General features: G+C 39.0%; 1 protein-coding gene across 3 annotated transcripts; it reads right to left on the reverse strand.

Moving 5' to 3' along the window:
* Positions 1–484: 484 nt before the first annotated feature.
* LOC122070582 (disease resistance protein RGA2-like) lies at positions 485–13,865 on the reverse strand. Of its 3 annotated transcripts, XM_042634776.1 has the most exons (8): positions 13,735–13,865; positions 10,913–13,609; positions 10,674–10,762; positions 10,192–10,242; positions 4,795–4,973; positions 3,488–3,600; positions 3,139–3,370; positions 485–787 (listed from the first exon to the last, which is right to left on the reverse strand). In XM_042634776.1, the coding sequence occupies exon 2, from the start codon at positions 13,598–13,600 to the stop codon at positions 12,038–12,040; it is 1,563 nt and encodes a 520-aa protein (XP_042490710.1). In that variant the 5' UTR covers positions 13,601–13,609; positions 13,735–13,865; the 3' UTR covers positions 485–787; positions 3,139–3,370; positions 3,488–3,600; positions 4,795–4,973; positions 10,192–10,242; positions 10,674–10,762; positions 10,913–12,037. The 3 variants fall into 3 exon arrangements, with proteins under 3 accessions (XP_042490710.1, XP_042490708.1, XP_042490709.1); XM_042634774.1 differs by having other exon boundaries at positions 10,674–13,609; XM_042634775.1 differs by lacking the exon at positions 4,795–4,973 and having other exon boundaries at positions 10,674–13,609.
* Positions 13,866–18,331: the final 4,466 nt, after the last annotated feature.

The raw sequence follows: 18,331 nt of genomic DNA on the forward strand, positions 1-18,331 counted from the left end.
CTAGTGCAGGAGGCTCCCGCAAGTGCGAGGTTCTAATTATATTTACTAATGGTAAATAGAGTACCTCAAAATGTTCTTACTTTCTAAGTTTACTAATGAAATAAGTACATTTTGTGGTTTTTACCACCATTGAAAGTGTTCTCTTTAGGGTTGTTGAAACTACTGTTGCTATTAAAAGCTGTATAAACATCTACTATCACTATATATTAAAAGTTTTTATTTATTTATTTATTTTTAGTAATACTACATATTAAAAGTTGTAGCACATTTGGTAGTGGATTTCTGACAATAGAAAGAAACAACCAATAAGGACTATAGAGACTTTTTTACCTTCCGCGGCGGAAAAACCCTGTTTTCTTGTAGTATGTATCCTGTGTGCTTACTTGCACTTACTCAGAATTTTATGATTGCCTTAGCAATAAAATTTGTATTTATAAAAATAAATAAATAAAACAACCTAAATCCAAGGTAAATCAAGAAAATCTGTGACAAAGCTCCACCACTAAATGGTTTTTTTGATAGAATCCACCACTAAATAGTTACAAACATAAGAGACCTTAAAAATTGAGATAAAAACCAAATAAATGTTTTCAACAACTGAATGCATTTTCCATTCAGCCTTCAGAGTTTGGAAACAAGAAATTACCAACATCTTTTTTCCTTTTTTTGGTAAAAAAAGGTACCAACATCACTTTAAAGTTCAAGGGCCAGAACATGAGAGAGAGAGAGAGAGTCTTACGTGTCGTTGGATGCAAAATCTAAAAGATAATCTTGATCGTAAGGCCAGCTGAATAAAAAAAGAAAAAAAAGAAAAAACCAGGTTAGTACCAAACAGCCATGAACACATGATGACTTTGCCGAATAGACTTGTTAAACTCCAATGTCTAATCCTGCCATTTTCACTGGGGGCAATGATTGAATAGACCAAGTGGTCTACAATCAAGATTGCGGAAACCATTCATATAACAAAAAACTATTATGTTTGGAGCTGAATTTTTGGTATATGCAAACATTTTTCACTTCTATTGATTACTCTTCAAAATAGAAGGGTAGGGTAGGTTACCTGCATTGTATATATGGGCTGACATTTCGGCCGAGTTGGCATCACCAATAGCAATTTTTAGTAACGATAACATTTGTGGGGATCTCCTAGGGGCTGTATTGGGCTTTACAAAATTTACCAAAATCCAGATATTGGAGTGAAGACAGGTTTTTCAACCCCTTGACTCTCAGTCTCATCCAGAAACTGCAACAACTCTTCCCTCTCATACCCAAGATCAAGATTTCTGAGTGAGGTGAATCTGCTTAATCCTCCTGCATGAGGCAACATCCTGAGCATTGGACAGCCACTGAAACGCAATTCACATAGTCTCGGACTTGACAGAAGTTGCTGTGGTAGTATCCTTAGTTCGGGACACCAGAAAATGCTTAGGCTTAAGAGGCTAGGGAATTCAGTTCCCTCTCCTCCAGAGCTGCTAGACTTGGCATTCCGTGCAGCGTTGGAGTCTCAGAGAGACTAGCTTGTTGTAGCTTGCCAACTCTATCATCAACCAAAGCGCGCCCTCAAGCTGTGATAGCTCCTTCAGCTCTCTTATTCCACAACGATCATCATCTTTTGAAGACAGGAAAGTACGGCAATGTCTTGAGATTAGTTAGTTTCCCAATTCCTTGCGGCAAGGAAAGTATGGCACAGCCCAGAAGGTCTAGATTTTGGAGATTGCATAGATACTTGATGCCTCTAAGGTAACTCACATATTCCGGAATGACGGAGTATCAGTGATTGTAGATTGTGATGATCATGTAAGATTTTCTATTAGGTGGGCTAGCATAGTCAAAGATTTGTTTCTAAAACCGGTTTAGTGGTGTTGACTAAAGATGGAGTAAGCAGAAAGAATCCAATATTATTGGTAAGTGATCTCTATGGAGATATTGGATTCTACTAACACACCTTAATGGTATGAAATATTTATTACTATGTGTGGACCTAAGGTATTGTTTCCTTAATGGGGAGGAAACCCTAATTTTATTGCAGGGTTGGTCCCTACCCTCACCCCTATATATAATTATCACTGACCCATTAAGTGAGGCTAACAATAAAAAGCAAAAGGAAAAGATGGTAAACCAGACCAATATTGATCGTGTTGTACGAGGAGCATACAAGAAGACATAGAGGAGTTCTTATTCTTCAGCCATGGATTTAGGTATGCTTAAAACTTGTTATATTTTGTAATGTTTGTCGTGCATGCTTATCGATCTTCATGAATCGTTCCGCATTTATTTTCTTTCAGATCACACAATGAATCAGGTAATCGTTCAATGCCTCGAGCAAAAGAGAGGTTAATATCATTGGGAAGCATACAAATATCAGAACCATTCAAATCTAAGACACGTAGGTATCTCAATGCTCCAAATGAGAATCCAATAGGTTCAATCCGTTCATAATAACATGTGTTTTGTACAACAAATGTGGATAACCTCTACTTCGAGTTGTTACTATTATTCTACTTCCTTCCCCTGCCGCTATGAATGCAACCCTCAAAGCTTTCCAATCATTTTCCTTCTCAATCCAAACATCATCTAAGATGATTAAAACTCGCTTCCCCATTAGTTCTTCTCTCAACTCACATTGAAGTGGTTCTATGCTGCTCAAGTTAGGATTTCTCCAATTCAATGACTCTAAAATTGCAGAGATCAATCTCACGACATTAAAATCAGTAGAGACATAAACCCAAGCTCTTCTTTCAAAATGTTTCTCTACATCAGGATCATTATAGACAAGCTAGGCTAGAGTCGTCTTGCCTACACCCCCCAATCCAACAATGGCAACTACAGAAACTTGTTTTTGATTTTCATCATCTGGATATGAGAACAACCTTTTTTTAATTTCATATTGCTCTTTCTTTCTCCCCAAAGTAATAGACTCATCAACTAGAGAACCACTCTTTGGCCTGGTATCTTTTTCATCATTTACACTTGTGATTTCCAATTTCCCGAGTCTTTGAGATAGTGATCTTTAAGTTCCTTCTCAATCTCCACTAGTTTCTTTATGAGTTCATCATTTATAAGAGGTTCAATATCTTGTCTATGTAAAACCCCCCCATTTTCTTTCAAATTAGAGGGGAAATGCACGAAACGTACCTTTCCACCAAGATCTTTTTCCTTGTGAGCTTTATTAGCTTCATGGATGAACTCATCCAATATATCCTGAGCTCGGTAAGCAACATCTTTGAGAGAGTTCCTGTAAAGCAGGTTGCACAGACCATTGTGATCCAAATTCCCTTAACGCTTCTGATGAGGATAATTTGTCAGGCAAAGCTGATACAAGAAGGGATACAATTATGTGATCCCTACTTCCTTCCATAACTGCTCCCTGAAAGAAACGGAACAGAGCATAGATATGAGTTTGTAAATGTTTGTAATGAAATGGTTTTCTATTAAATACAACAACATTAATTATCATTCAAGAAAGAGATGTCGTGGAGTTTACCTATGAATCTGCTAGGAAGGAGTGTGGAAAATTCCCTCCTAAAAACTTATGCTTAATCTCGAAATCAATGGATCTCTGAAAATGTTAAACGGAACACCAAGAATAACTGCTACCTGCAAGAAATGGAACAGAGCACAGATATGAGTTTGGAAATGTCTGTGATGAAAAGCTTCTCTGCTAAGTACAAAGAACAGTAATTCTCTCTCAAGCAGTTACCTAAGCATTCACTTCAATAACCTCACCATGAATAAATGCACCCATGCTTTACTTTTTTTTTGGTAGGACCCACGCTTTACTCAAAGACAATCATTTTTTTTTTTTAAATCTTTTACAGTGGGTGGATCACCACCCTTGTTTTATGTAAAGCAAATCAATGTTTGATTTATGTGAACCCATAAAGTGAAGACTAACATGAAATGTGCCAAAAATTTCATAAAAAAAAAAAAAAAATGTCAAATTCACTTTATTGTTGTTTTTCTTTTTGATAGAATATTGGTATTTTTTCAAAGTCCACACGTTATCCAAGAAGGATAAAGCTGGCAAAGGCCAAAAAACATATGATCAAATTTTCCTATGCCCAATTCTATTTACAAAAGCCTTGAGATGCGCATGGGGTATTTGAAGGGTATCTTGGGAAGATACTAAACTCTATAGGAATTTGTGAACCTAAAATGGTGGTTGAACTGTTTTCTATGAGTGCAGGAAAACTTTCTCTTATATTTATATTTTTGTTTCATGCAATTAAAATCATTTATGGTTTTAATATTGAGAAAAGTGCAAGCACTACAAAAGCATACCTTATGCCACTTAATGCATTTGCTAAATTAGTGAAATCCATTGTATGGAAACAATTGTGAGTTACAACTGTTCTAGTTCTAGCTTTTTTCTCAGTTTTCATTGTTAGCATGCTTTCCTAAAAGCAAAATGCTACCCACACAGCCCAAGCACAATTTCTATAAAGAAAAAGGACCGACAAACATGTATGTAGGACTACATTTTTAAAGAAATGATCAATGTTTGTTGTCTTTGACAAGCTTGCTCTTCTTCGAAAGTGCAGCTTTTTCGAAGGCATAGATTTTTTTTTTTCTAGATGTTGTGTCCATGTCTTGTTGCAAGTGAACTCTCTTTGCTGAAGGTAATGCCTTAGGTGGAGTCAGATTTCTACTTTTTTGATTTTCTTCTAATTATTTTTTTTTCTTTTTAATACAAATGACCCTTTAACAAAAAAAAAGTCAGAGAGTGTGACTCTGCGTGTACGTGGGAGTCAATGGAAGAGCACACAGAAACATTAGGTAGGGGGTTATTACCTGATTTCATAGGAACGAGACGGTCATTGTGCTCCAATGTATTTTTGTGCAATCACAATAGAAATAGTTTTTCCGTACATATAGTTGGTATATTTGTAACCTTCTTGGTTAAAAATAGACTTTTTACCGGTTTCTGTGATGAGTTCTGGCAAATCCATGATTCCACCAACAAAATACATCTGCTTAAACGAGAGATAAAGAGAGCTGAGGGCATGCCAACATCCTTATCATTCAATGCATTTTGTTAAAGCAACGGAATCTTTTCAAAAAAAAAAAAAAGGAGCAATGGAAATCCTCATCATGCAGATTCTTTCCCCTGCTACTGTAAACACTAATCCAAGTGGTTTGAATGAATAAAAATGTCCTAAGTTTTGGTACAAGAAATTTCTAGTTGTGGCATCAGACTGAACAAAAGTAGTATAATTTATTATTATTGTGTAAACCTTTAATTGTTAGCGATGTGGGATACCACCCTTGCTTTACTCAAAGCAAATCAATGTTTGATTTATGTGAACCCAAAAGTGACAACAAAAGACAGACCCACATGATTAAAAGTTTTTCGAAGGGAATATAGAATATTCCCTTCCTAGCAAATACCCTAATTATTAAAAGGAACAAAGTTTTCTACCCATGAGAGATCACTCTACCACAAACATAGGGGCATGCAATGATCTTCACATCCTGCATCGGGTGTGCACCAGAAAACACTTGCCCTTATTAAATTTCTTTTTTCCTTTTGAGTCAACATTGAACCACATTATTATAAGTTTCCAGGAGGGAAGTTTCCTATCTCCTTTCAACCATATCCTAATTAATTTTTTGGGAAAGTGTTTCCTATTGGGGAATGTGGTACTTGTGTAGGTGTGAGGGAGGGTATAATGAATTTTACTGAGCAGTAAAATACAAAAAAATTTAATGCTCAACTGATGCTTGGTATTTGATGGGCGAACTATTTGGTTGGACCAATATATTCATTATATTGAGAAATTGATTGTACTTTGTTGTATTAAATGAATTTACAAAAGAAAAAGTAAATTTTAGAATATTGTTTTTGGCTTTTCTTGATTTTATCTCCTATAAGGTTTAAACCGTTAAGTAACTTGACGTTGCTTTTAGTAAAACAAAATAGTGAGAATTATTTAGTCTCACATTTCTTATGGAATAGAGTAGAATAAGGTTTATATTAACATTTCTTAGGAAGAAAGATTAAATAGGCTCTCTTTGTCCTTTTTTTTTTTTTTTTTTTTTTTTTTTTTTTTTTTTTGTGGGAGGTGGGGGGAGGGGGGTTTGGGGGTTGTTCTTAATTTTATGCGTGGGTTAGGTCGTGTCGAGGCCTTGGTGTGTGTAAAATTTCTTTTTTTGCTTCCGTCTCGAAATATATATCCTGTTTTCTTTTTACCAACATTGAATAGGCATTTTCTAATCTTAGATTCGTTTCTCTAAACATAGGTGGGTTGTAGTTAGATGTCAGCTAGAGCGTATTCAAAGTCAGGGTTTTTCAAGAACTTTGCCCACTATCACTTAATTTTTCCAAATTTCCTTTTGAATCAACATTGGCAGGTGTCCAGTGAATGATACATTCTATTTCATATTAAATGGATGTGATAATTAACTCTACTTGATCTCAATCAACCAAACAACAACAACAACAATCATAACCTTATCCCAACTAAATGAGGTCGGCTACATGGATCCGAAATGATAAAAAAAAGTACTAGAAATATGAACAAAAAGAAGTAATAAAAAGGAAGTAGAAGGAGATCCGATCTCCCCTTTGCTATTTATTATGGCAGAGGAGGTTTTGTGTAGAGGGCTAAAAGGGTTGCTGAATGAGAAGAAGATCAGGGCGTTATAGGCTCCTCGTGGTGCCCCAACACCTGGCCATATTCTTTTTGTAGATGACATCTTCATCTTCACCAATGCCTCAATAAGGTATGTCAGAAATCTAAAATCCTTCTAGAATAAGTATGAGGAATTCTCTGGTCAATGCATTAACCTTGATAAAAACAAGCTTTTTTATGGGGAACATTTCTGCAGTTAGAAAGTAGGCAATAGGTTTGGAGTTGGGTATCCCGGTGGGTCATTTATCAACTAGATATTTGGGTGTTGAGATATTTAAAGGTAGAGTCAAGAAAGATGAGCTTCTTCCAATTATGGATAAAGTGAAATCCAGACTAGAAGGGTGGAAAGGAAAACTATTATCCATGGCAGGGTGAGTGGAGCTGAGTAGGGCTGTTGTAGCAAGGATGCCTATGCATAGCATCTTAGTGTATTGGTGGCCTTCATCTTTGCTCTAGATCATGGAGAAGTGAATGAGAAACTTTATCTGGACAGGGGATGTGGACATGGGTAGATCTATTACTATGGGTTGCGATCAATGCTGCAAACCGAAATTAGAGAGGGGGCTAGGTTTGCGAAGACTTAGAGAGGTAAATGAAGCTATACTCTGTAAGGTGGTATGGAAGATTAAACATGAAGATACAACTACTTACAAGTTCTTGAGGTCGAGGTTCATTAAATAAGATGGTTCCTTTAGGAAGGGATATAAAGCTTTGTCTATTTGGCCTGGCATTAGAAGAATGTGGAGGTTTGTGGCTTTGTAGGAAAGATGGATAGTAGGGAATGGTAATAAAACAAAATTTTGGAAGGATTAGGTTCTAAGTCTATTGCAGAGATGATGGAGATGGACTCTCCGCCAGAGGAGAATTTTTATGGTATGGTTGCCAAAGTCATAGGAGATTTTGAATGGCAATTTCCTCATGACTAGTCAAGCTTGATGTAGGGAATCTTGGAGAAAGTGAAGGAAATTTCTCTTCTCAAGTATGAGTGTGAATATTTGTGTGTGTGGAGACCCAACCCAGATGGGAATTTCACTGTAAAATCAGCATGGGAGCAGATTTGAAGGAAAAAGTCGACTGCTGCATGGGAGGCCCTAGTTTGGTGTAAGAAGATGCAGCCTCGATTATCTATCTTTGGATGGAGGCTAATGCATGAGAAGTTGCATACAGATTGGGCTATTATGAAACGAGGTGTGAACATGGTGTCTAGGTGTGAGTTGTGCAGATCTTCGATTAAGGATATGGAGCATGTATTTGTGCATACAGGGGAGATATGGAAGAATGCATGTGATTGATTTTTTATCCCTTGGCAGGTTCATAATTCCCTGAAAATTTTCATGAAGTGGTGGAAGAGGAAAATAAAGGTGGTTGCATTGAAAGAGGCATGGGTAATTTCTCTTATAATATCAGCTAAGCATATTTTGAGAGAGAGGAACTGCCGTCGGCATGTTGGCATGATAATCGGTAGAAACAACCAAGTTATGCTGTAGACATGATAAAGAAGGATATAAGGGAGAGCATTCTTGGTGCAAGAAACGTAATTGGATCGGTGTATGATTTTCTAAGCTGCAGAAGATTGGGCCTGAATATTATTAACGTTGGAATAAAGCTTTCTTTGGAGGTGTTCTGGTGTAAACCACCACTGGGTTGGGTAAAGCTCAATTTTGATGAAAGCTCATTGGGGAAACTAGGAAGCCAGGTGCATGAGGGATCATGAGAGATCAGAATGGTAAATGTTTGTGGTCTTTTAGGCTCTGTACTGTAACGTTATAAAAAATAGATCTGTTGTTTTTTCATTTTTTTGAAACAGAAATAAGGTAAAAACTGTATGGTAAGTCCGGTTCAGTTTCTTGTTTTTTTTAAATGAACCGGAAACTTTTAAGGTTATGGAGTACCTTTTTTGGCACAAGAAAAGCTTGCTTTTAATCCCAGAATCGATTATGAGCAAAAGGTGTAGGATCAAAAGACTCACTTAAGTAAAGAGGGGTAATAATATGAAATTTACACTCAAAACATAACAATAGGGTCATTGTAAACCCTTTTCCACTCTTTTTTCTTGGAACAACCAGAGAGAAGTGTGAATAGAGCCTAAAACCGAAGCTTGACAAACCCAACCTTTGAAGTTTCAGATCTTGCATCGGCGAGGTGAGATGCAATCTCTATCTCTCTCTCTCTCTCACAAGGATAACCCTAGGACCTTCGGTTATACCCTTTGAGCATCTGATGCAGAGCATAATGGTGCGGAACATGGGATCATGGGTTCTTAGTAAAGCATTCAAGAGACTTGATTGAACTTCTGGAAAAATCCACTCCGAATCTAAGATAAATTCTGCAACTTTTGCATTTGTATGCTAGAGATCCAATTAGACGAGTCACTTCTACTATGGATTCTGGACCTCACCATCTATCCTTCCAAAAAATTATAGATTAGCCATTTCCAACAATCTAGCGCTCTTTTCACTAACAAATCCCCACAATCTGCAAGTACCATGCAAAATAGAGGAAGACATATTGACCTTCTTGATCTTTCCATCGCTTGTACGGAACCAAGCCTTTATTTTTTTCGCTAACGATTATTTCATTAAAAATCAAAAGATGAAATAACACAAGCAACGAAAAAGCAAACAAGCACCAAAACCACACACCTTCCCTATCCTCCCACCTTCGGTGTTGCCATCAGCGGGAAGAAAGGAAAGGCACTAATAAAATCTAAAATTCGGTCTGCCCTGAGCATCTCTGGAAAGAAGATCCCCAATGAACCAAGCCTTTAAAAATTCAAAGGACACCAAAGAATCATGCTTGAATTTCCACACCACCTTGCTAATCATGGCTTTATTCACTCCATTTGTCTCCTGATACCCAGACCTCCTTCATTCTTAGGTTTTTCAAAGCTGGTCCCATTTAACTGTCACAACTTTGGTTGTATTTATCTCACCTTTCCATATGAATTTCCTCATCCATTTCTCCATGATAGAGATCAAGGATGACAGCTACTAAAAGATTGAAAAATTGTGAATGGGCATTCCAAAGGTGACCGACCCCACCAGTTCAACTCTACCTGCCATAGACAAAACCTTGCCTTTTCATACAGATAGACGACTGTTGACTCTATCCATCACTGGAAGGAGAACATCTTTTTTCACTCTGCCCTTGAATATTACCACAACCAAGTATTTGGTTAGAAAGTTTCAGACTGGAATGCCAAGAATATTAGAGATTGATCGTCTGCACTCTGGCGTGATCCTCCCCATAAAGAGCTTGCTTTTTTTAAGATTGAACCTTTGGCAATGAGTCAAAAAAGAATGCAAGTTTCGAACATATCGACTAAGACGGCTAATGAAGATAAAAATATCTTCTGTAAATAGAATATAACCCAAAACAGAGACACCATCAGGACCTTGGAGAGGACTGATTTTTTTTCTTCTCCATTAGTTATCACATATTTAATTAAATTGACTCTACTTGATCGCAATCAGCCAAGCATTAATTTCTCATAACTGAGAAAATTAAATGGAAGGTAGGATAAAAGAAAGAGAGAGAGAGAGAGAGAGAGTCTTACGTGTCATTGAATGCAAAGTCGCAATGATAATCTTGACCGCAAGGCCACCTCCTGATTAAAGGGGCAAGAAAAAAAAAAGGTTAGAACCAAACAGCCATGAACAATGTACTTTAATAACCAAAAGAAAAAAAAGAAAAGAAATAAATCCCAAAACAATTATTGGTTTCTGTAGGACTTATGTCGTTTATTATGGACTTCCAATCTGTTCCATCACAACGGTTACACCAATTGTATTGTAGGCCTGGCCTAGCTTTTAAAGACAGCCCAAAAGCAGCAGGAGGATGCATCTGTCTCATGTTCATGCAAGAGACCTACAAGATATTGCTTTACCAAATTAAACACTATTATGTTTGTGGATGTATCTGCACTCCAATCACACAGTGCAGGGTAAAGTTGCCTGCATTGTATGGGCAAACATTTTTCACTTCCATTGACCTTTATTATTAGTCTTCAAAAGATTTGGAAGGGTAGGTTAAAGTTACCTGAATTGTATGGGCAGACAATTTTGGCGGGTTGACCTCACCAATCCCAATCTCTAGTAACGATGACATTTGTGGGGAGCTCATCAGGGCTGTATTGGGGTTTACAATGTCGACCAAATTTCAGATGTTGGAGTGAAGACAGGTTTTTTAAACCCTTAGGTAGCAATTTACATTCATAAATATAAAGGCAACTAAGATTTGGAGGTAAAGTATCAGACTCATCCAGTGAGTGCACCAACCCTTCAGTCCCAATCCCAAGAGAGAGATTTTTGAGAGAGGTGAGTTTGCTTCCTTGATGGGGCAACATCCTGAGCCTTGGACAGTTCTCGATACTCAATTCATCTAGTCTAGGACTTGATAGAAATGGCTGTGGTAGTTTCGTCAGCTGGAAACACACTGAAATTGATAGCCTTAAGAGGCTGGGGAATTCAGTTTCCTCCCCTCCACAGCTACAAAAGTCCTCCAATGCTTCCACATCGTTTAAGCGTAGAGATTCCAATAGCGGCAGCTTCCCCATCGGTGGAAGGACTTGGCAAGTGCAGCAGTCAAGTGTGAGAGAGACTAGATTCTTGTAGCTTGGCAAGTCTATCATCAACCATCTTGGAAATGTTAAACCACCATAGAACTTGATTTGTAAACTCTTCAGCTCAGTGTGAGGTTGTAAGCCTTCAAGAACCTCAAAAACTCTATCACCACTGTCAAGCCACGTCAACTCCAATTCATCGACTTTCGGTTTATTCACCAAATGAGCTTCTCGAGCATCCAAAGGATCAATCACACTCCCTCTGAAGACGATTGAAAGCGCTCCCTCAAGCTGCCATAGCTCCTTGAGCTCTCTTATTCCACAACCATCATCTTCTTCCGAGACAAGAAAATATGGTAATGTCTTGAGACTAGTTAATCTCCCAATTCCTCGTGGCATAGAATATAAGTAACGGCACCCATTAAGGTCTAGATGCTGGAGATTGCGTAGATACTTCATGCCTTCAGGTAACTCAATTATTCCGGAATTACGGAGTATCAGTGATTGTAGATTGTGAAGATCACACAATGAATCAGGTAATTGTTTAATGCGTATAGCATTAGAGAGGTTAATATATTGCAGGCATTTCAAATGGCCAATATCATTGGGAAGCAAACAAATACGAGAATCACACAAATCTAAGACACGTAGGTACCTCAGTCCTCCAAAGGATTCAATGAAGTTAACCTCATTGAAATAACAGTTACTCAAATTTAGGATGATCAACGTAGATAACCTGTTGTCACCATGATTTTTGTCCTGAAACAAGTGTTTTACACAACAAATGGACAAATAACGGGTCTCTTTAGTAGAGCTATGGCAAGATTCCCCAAATTCAAATCTACCATACACCATGTACAAGGTCATGCATTACAAATGTGCCTGCCTCCACCTCAATATGGGATATTACAAGTGGACCAGTACAATTATCTCCATTGTAATGCTGGAAGAAAGATCTATGCAGCAAATCATCAAAATATTTGCTACCTTTCTCTTCAATTCTTGTAGTGTTCGATCTAATAAATCCTTCTGCTACCCACAGTTGGATGAGACGTTGCTTATTGAATTTGTAATCTTTAGGAAATAAAGAACAATAAGCAAAACACTGCTTCAAATATGTGGGAAGAAAATAGTAGCTTACACTTATAGCAGCGGGCAAATTGCTCTGTTCCAATAACTCCCACAAGGAACTATTCAACACTTCTTCCCAATGGTTTAAATCTGAAGAAGAAGAAGAAGAAGAGCATAAAAGGCCTGAAAGCGTACTTGCTGCCAAGGGCAATCCTTTGCACTTCTTCGCAATGCTCCTACCCACTTCTTTCAGATTGGGAGCAATAGAGCCATAATGCATAGATATGCGCCTTTCCATTATTGACCAACACTCTTCATCAGATAAAATTTGTAGATCATGGGTATAAATGGGGTGCATCATTGAAGAAACTCTTCGACTTCGGGTAGTTACTATTATTCTACTTCCTTCCCCTGTCTCCATGAATGCAATTTTTAGAGCTTCCCAATCGTTTTCCTTTTCAGTCCAAACATCATCTAAGACGATTAAAAATCGCTTCCCCCTTAATTCCTCTCTCAACTTACGTTGAAGTGGTTCTAAGTCACTCAAGTCAGGATTTCTCCCAATCAAGGATGCGAGAATTCCAGAGGTCAATTTCACAACATTATAATCGGTAGACACACAAACCCAAGCTCTTATTTCAAAATGTTTCTCTACATCAGGATCATTATAGACAAGCTGGGCTAAAGTTGTCTTGCCTACACCCCCCAATCCAACAATGGCAATAACAGAAACCTGTTTTTGATTTGCACCTGGATATGACAGCAACTTTGCTTTAATTTCATCTCGCTCTTTCTTCCTCCCGAAAGTAAAAGACTCGTCAACTAGAGAACCACTCTTTGGCCTAGTATCTATTTTATCATTTACACCTTGTGCTTTCCAATTCCCTGACTCTCTGAGATAGTGATCTTCAAGTTTCTTCTCAATCTCCACTAGTTTCTTTATGAGTTCATCATTTACAAGAGGTACAATTTCTTGTTTACGTAAAATTCCTTCAGTATTTAAGTTAAAGGGAAAGAAATGTACCTTTCTACCTCCATATCTTTCATCCTTTTCCTTAAGAGCCTCATATATGAACTCATCCAATATGTCCTCAGCTTGGTAAGCAACGTCTCTGAGATTCCTGAGGCAGCGTTTGACCAAGATATTCTTTGTTTGAGCTTGCTCTGCAAACTTGAGAAGTTCTTGAATCTTACCAAGAACATCTGAGAATGCACGTAGCTCACTTTTCACACACCATACCGATCCAAAATCTCTTAATGCTTCTGAGGACAATTTATCAAGCAAGACTGCTATAAAAAGGGATACAATTATGTCATCGCTGCTTCTGTCCATACTCTCTCCCTGCAAAAAATACGGAACAGAGCACAGGTCTAGATGAGTTTTGTTAATGTTTGTGAGGAAAAGGTTCTCTGGTAAACATAAACAATGGTAATTATCATTCAAGGAAGAGATGTGGAGGAGTTTACCTGTTCATTCACTTCAATAACCTCATCATCAAGCAGATTTTTTTGAATGAATAAAGCCTCATCAAGCAGGTTTGTTCCAAAAAGTTTTCTTGTTGTCACCGCCCTTGTGTAGCAGATGCTCTAATTATTATGCTTATTATTATTTTTTCAATTCAACATTGGCATATTCTATTTCATATCGCTATCATATGGGCGTGAACGGCTGGCTGTATAGTGGGTGTAACTTTTGGAAAGTGGAACTTTATATATATTCCCAAAAAAAAAAAAAAAAAAGTCCGAAAATTTAAATTTTTTTTTTTTTTTTTTAAAGTCAGTGAAGTGGAAAATTAATATTCAAATTTCTGGAAGGTTTTTTTTCTTAGGCCCTGTTTGTTTAGCAGAGAGTCGGGAATGGAATTGTTGTGAAATTGGGACCCACATGATAATGTGGTAACCGATAGGAAATTAAAGTGAAGTTTATCATCACTTTACCACCACTTTACTATTCCGCCATTGTGTTTGGTCATTTTGCTTGGAGAAGATTCCAGAGACTAAAAATAGTAGAAAGAGATAAGTTTGCACAGGGAACCAAAGCAAAGGAGGTGAATATATAGGTGTCGGAGCTATGGAACACACAGTCGGTTGCTTCAAGTCTCCCCTAAGATCTCCTCCTTATTTTTTTTTTTCTTGTAGTCCATGCTGCAAGGGGCCAAGGGGCTTGGAGGTAGAGAGTTCGGTTGCTGCAAGTCTCCCCTAAGATCTCCCCCTTTTTTTTTTTTTTTCTTGCAATCCATGGTGCAAGGGGGCCAAGGGGCTTGGAGGTAGAGAGATCGGTTGCTGCAAGTCTCCCCTAAGATCTCCTCCTTAATGTTTGTGATGAAAATGTTCCCTAGTAAACATAAACAATAGTAATTATCATTCAAGGAAGAGATGTGGAGGAGTTTACCTGTGTATTCACTTCAATAAGCTCATCGTCAACAGATCTTTTTGAATGAATAAAGCCTCGTCTCGGAGGAGTGAAGTTCTCCCACTCTGCCAGGAAAAAAATCTTGTTGATTAGATCAGACAACTTCGATTCGTCAAGAAAATTTGAGAGAGAGAATATCTATACAAGCGAGAGTCACAAAGACATTACAGTTAGGGTTAAACTACTTGAGATAGGTATTGTTAGTGATTCTAAATCTTAGAATCATTTGAATGACCTACAGTGTAATATCCTACTTCTTAAACCCGGTCTGATTACACGGTTGACTCAGTTTAACTATGCAGGACCCGAACCGGAGAGAGTTAGAGCGGGCTCCTTATGGACTATGATGGCAAGGGTGACCTTAAACACCGGCTGGCCCGACAAGTCCGAGCTAGTGTCAGAAGAGATGGGAGTACCCAAGCCGTGTACATGCACCTACCATAAGGCCATGTATGGATAAAGCAGGTATGGTAGCCGTATATTAAGGTGTATACGTATATTACATCGTATGCCAGGGGTGGGGTTCGCGCCGAGGCCCGAACTGTCAAAATCCCAAGTTTTGGCCCTCAGGTGGGCGGACAGGTGAGCACCCACCCACCTGAGTGACCCATCCATGTGAACTATTTAGTTATTTAGGAAGTATATATATAGCATTTATGATTTTCTCTTCTTTTCATTTATGACACTCGTACGTTGGTGAGGATAGTAAAGAGGAGAGAGAAAAGAAAGGGAAGAAGAAGGGAAGAGAAGGAAGAGGAAGAAGAGAAGGATTTCAGCGGCGCCGAAGCTTGATCTTCCCATTCCGGCGCCGAAAGAGTGATCTTCAACACTAGATCTACATTTAGAGGTAAGCAAGGTGGGGTTCCTTAAACATTCACCATACCCAAGTAAAACCCTTGATTCGAGTAGGGTTTCTTGAGATCTTGTAAATCCCCTTTGAAATGATGAATCTAAGGTTTAATAGATGATTTATGTGTTGATCTTGAAGGATTTGAAGAGGTATTGACAAGGTTGGAGAAGCATTGTGGGTTTGAAGTGATTTTGAGGGTTTGAAGGTGTTCTTAAGCAAAGAAGGTAAGATGGCTTCCCATCCCTTAAATCTAACCTAGATCTAGGTTAGAACCATCCTATAAGACTTTAAAAGTGTGAAGAATGGGTTGGAAAAATCGCCATTTGAATCCCCAAAGAATGGAGGGAGTTGGGAAGAAACAACAGTTTTTCCGCCAAGACCGGTGGGCCATCTGGCCCGTCTGTGGGCACCCGCCTGAGAGGGCAGGGCCTTTGGGCACGATCGATGGGCCAGATCGATGGGCCAACCTGCCCACCAGTCCAGACCGGTGGGCCAACCGGTGGGCCAGACAGCCCACCTGTCTAACCCACCTGTGGGGCCCCGAATGTTATTTTTACGTCCAATTGGACCCAAATCAGACGTACGACCTTCTTTTAACATTCTAAACATGATTTTTTCATTGGATCTCGTTAATTTTGATTCTAAAATGGTGAAGTACTAACCCCGCTCAATCATGTTAGGTTCACCAAATCCTACGCTTCTCGCACCGGATCTCACCCGTACCGAACGGGAATCCTTGTACACTACAAGTAAGTGGGGAGAGGACATTTGGCCTTGTTTCAAGGTATTTTTTGGCATTCATTTACTTGTATCTAGTCTAGTCATGCCATCATGAATATGCTATGTAGATTAGTCATCCTCACATTGTTATGCATGTGTGCTATGTTTACTTCCTAAATGCCAAGTGATGAGATGCTTATGTGATGAATGTTGACATCATTATGCATAATGCATTAATAGACTAGATGCCGTAGTCGGCTTGAAAATGAGTGCATTGGTGGCCCGTGGTATGGGACGTGGTGGCACTATGCAATCATACTATTGTAATATAGGAGCATGTGGTTTAGGATTTTCACCGTCCCGTGCTACGACCCTTCCCAACAGGGGTTAAGGTGTTGGGTTACCATTTGGGGGGAAGTAGTGGTCGCGGTTGTCGAGTCACTGTGGCGGTTAGACATAACGCCCGGCGGGTCATTAGGACAGTCGGCAACCCCGGTGATATATTCAGGAGGGCCAATCGTACTGCTTTTAAATTGCTGGAGTCAGCACCTTTAATTTCAGTCATTTACATTTCTGTTGAGAGCCGGTGGTCCACATGTTTTTACTTTTCCGAGTACTCACGATGGGCCTTCTCTGGCAGCCCTATGGGCGTATCGCGGGATGGAGTTTGCGGCTCGTACCCAGAGTATACGCACACTATGGCTGTAGTAGCACTAAACCGAAGACTTAGTAATGTTGCTTAGGTGGATGTGATTTAAAATGTAATGCATGGCATATAGTGCATATGATTGTGTTTTGATGTGTGGACTGCTGTGTGGTCCATCTTACCACTTACTGAGCTGGTGAGCTCATCCCACGGGTACCCCCTTTTTAGATGATTTTACAGGTTATACATCTGAGGAGCATGGGGTGGGTCCCACAGTCGAGTTCCCTGAAGAGGACTGGTGGGCCCCTGAGGAGTTAGAGCACGGCACTGACTGCTCGTGCGAGAGTTGTGTTACGGGACAGCAGTTCTGATGCCGAGCTGAGCTCCACTTTTGAGGCCGAGCTGAGCTCTACCATGTGATGCCGAGCTGGGCTCAACCCTTGATGCTGAGCTGAGCTCTAGCCTTTGATACCGAGCCGATCTGTGCACTCTGATTATTTTGATGGTTTCCTTTATGTACTTGATATGTGAATTGTACTTTTACTGTGTAAATATCATGCCTTCGGGCCCACATGTATATAACTATTGTATCACAATTCGGGTATCAAGTATTATGGGATTATTCACAGGTAAAACTTAGTCTTCCGCTGATCCGATAAGTTTTATTAGTTGTGTGTATGCTGTGGTGGAATATAGTATCAGATGATCCTGGCAGGTTTGGATTAACCGGTGTTAACCCGGTCACTGGCCTGGTTCAGAGTGAACGGGGTGTGACAAACGGTGGTATCAGAGCGTGATGCTCTGCTCCACTCACAGCATACCATTAGAATCCCGTAGAATCTATAATAAGGAAATGGGGTTGGGTTAATGTAAAAGCTTTAAAGAGTAAAAGCCAAAGAAAGAAGTATTAAAAAGGGTGGCATTAGATGTTGCATTCATGGCATGCGTGAGAGTAGACAAAAGGTAAATAAGTTGATGTTATAACCTATCAAGTACTAGTTTGACGAAATTTCGACAACATAACCGCGTATAATGGGATTTCCAAAAATTTACACAAACACCTGATAAACAACAGATATATAATATGACAAAGATCAAAAGTAGCAAAATACACCACAACTAAACTACACAAGTATTCAACATATGAATTCACCACAAAGAAATCGCTATCAAAATATATTATTCCACAAATGATTCCAGTTACAGTGCAAATACAAGGAATGAGAAGAAATGAAATATACAACAAGGTCCACAAAAAAAAAGGAAAATAGATAAAAACCAGGTGTGGGCGAGCTAAGACCTCACTGGTCATCGTCGTCATCATCAATGATCATCACGTTTGCCGGAGGTCTAGAGTTGACGTCGAGGCGGTGGTCGTAGTAGTCAAACCTCACGTTCACCAATCGTACCGCCCTCCGTAGTCGGCCAAAATCCG

Source organism: Macadamia integrifolia, unplaced genomic scaffold (genome assembly GCF_013358625.1).
Source record: "Macadamia integrifolia cultivar HAES 741 unplaced genomic scaffold, SCU_Mint_v3 scaffold949, whole genome shotgun sequence".
Taxonomy (NCBI): Eukaryota; Viridiplantae; Streptophyta; class Magnoliopsida; order Proteales; family Proteaceae; genus Macadamia; species Macadamia integrifolia.

Excerpts from the sequence above, each read along its gene's own strand:
- LOC122070582 (XM_042634776.1), bottom strand. The coding sequence starts at position 13,600 with ATGGACAGAAGCAGCGATGACATAATTGTATCCCTTTTTATAGCAGTC.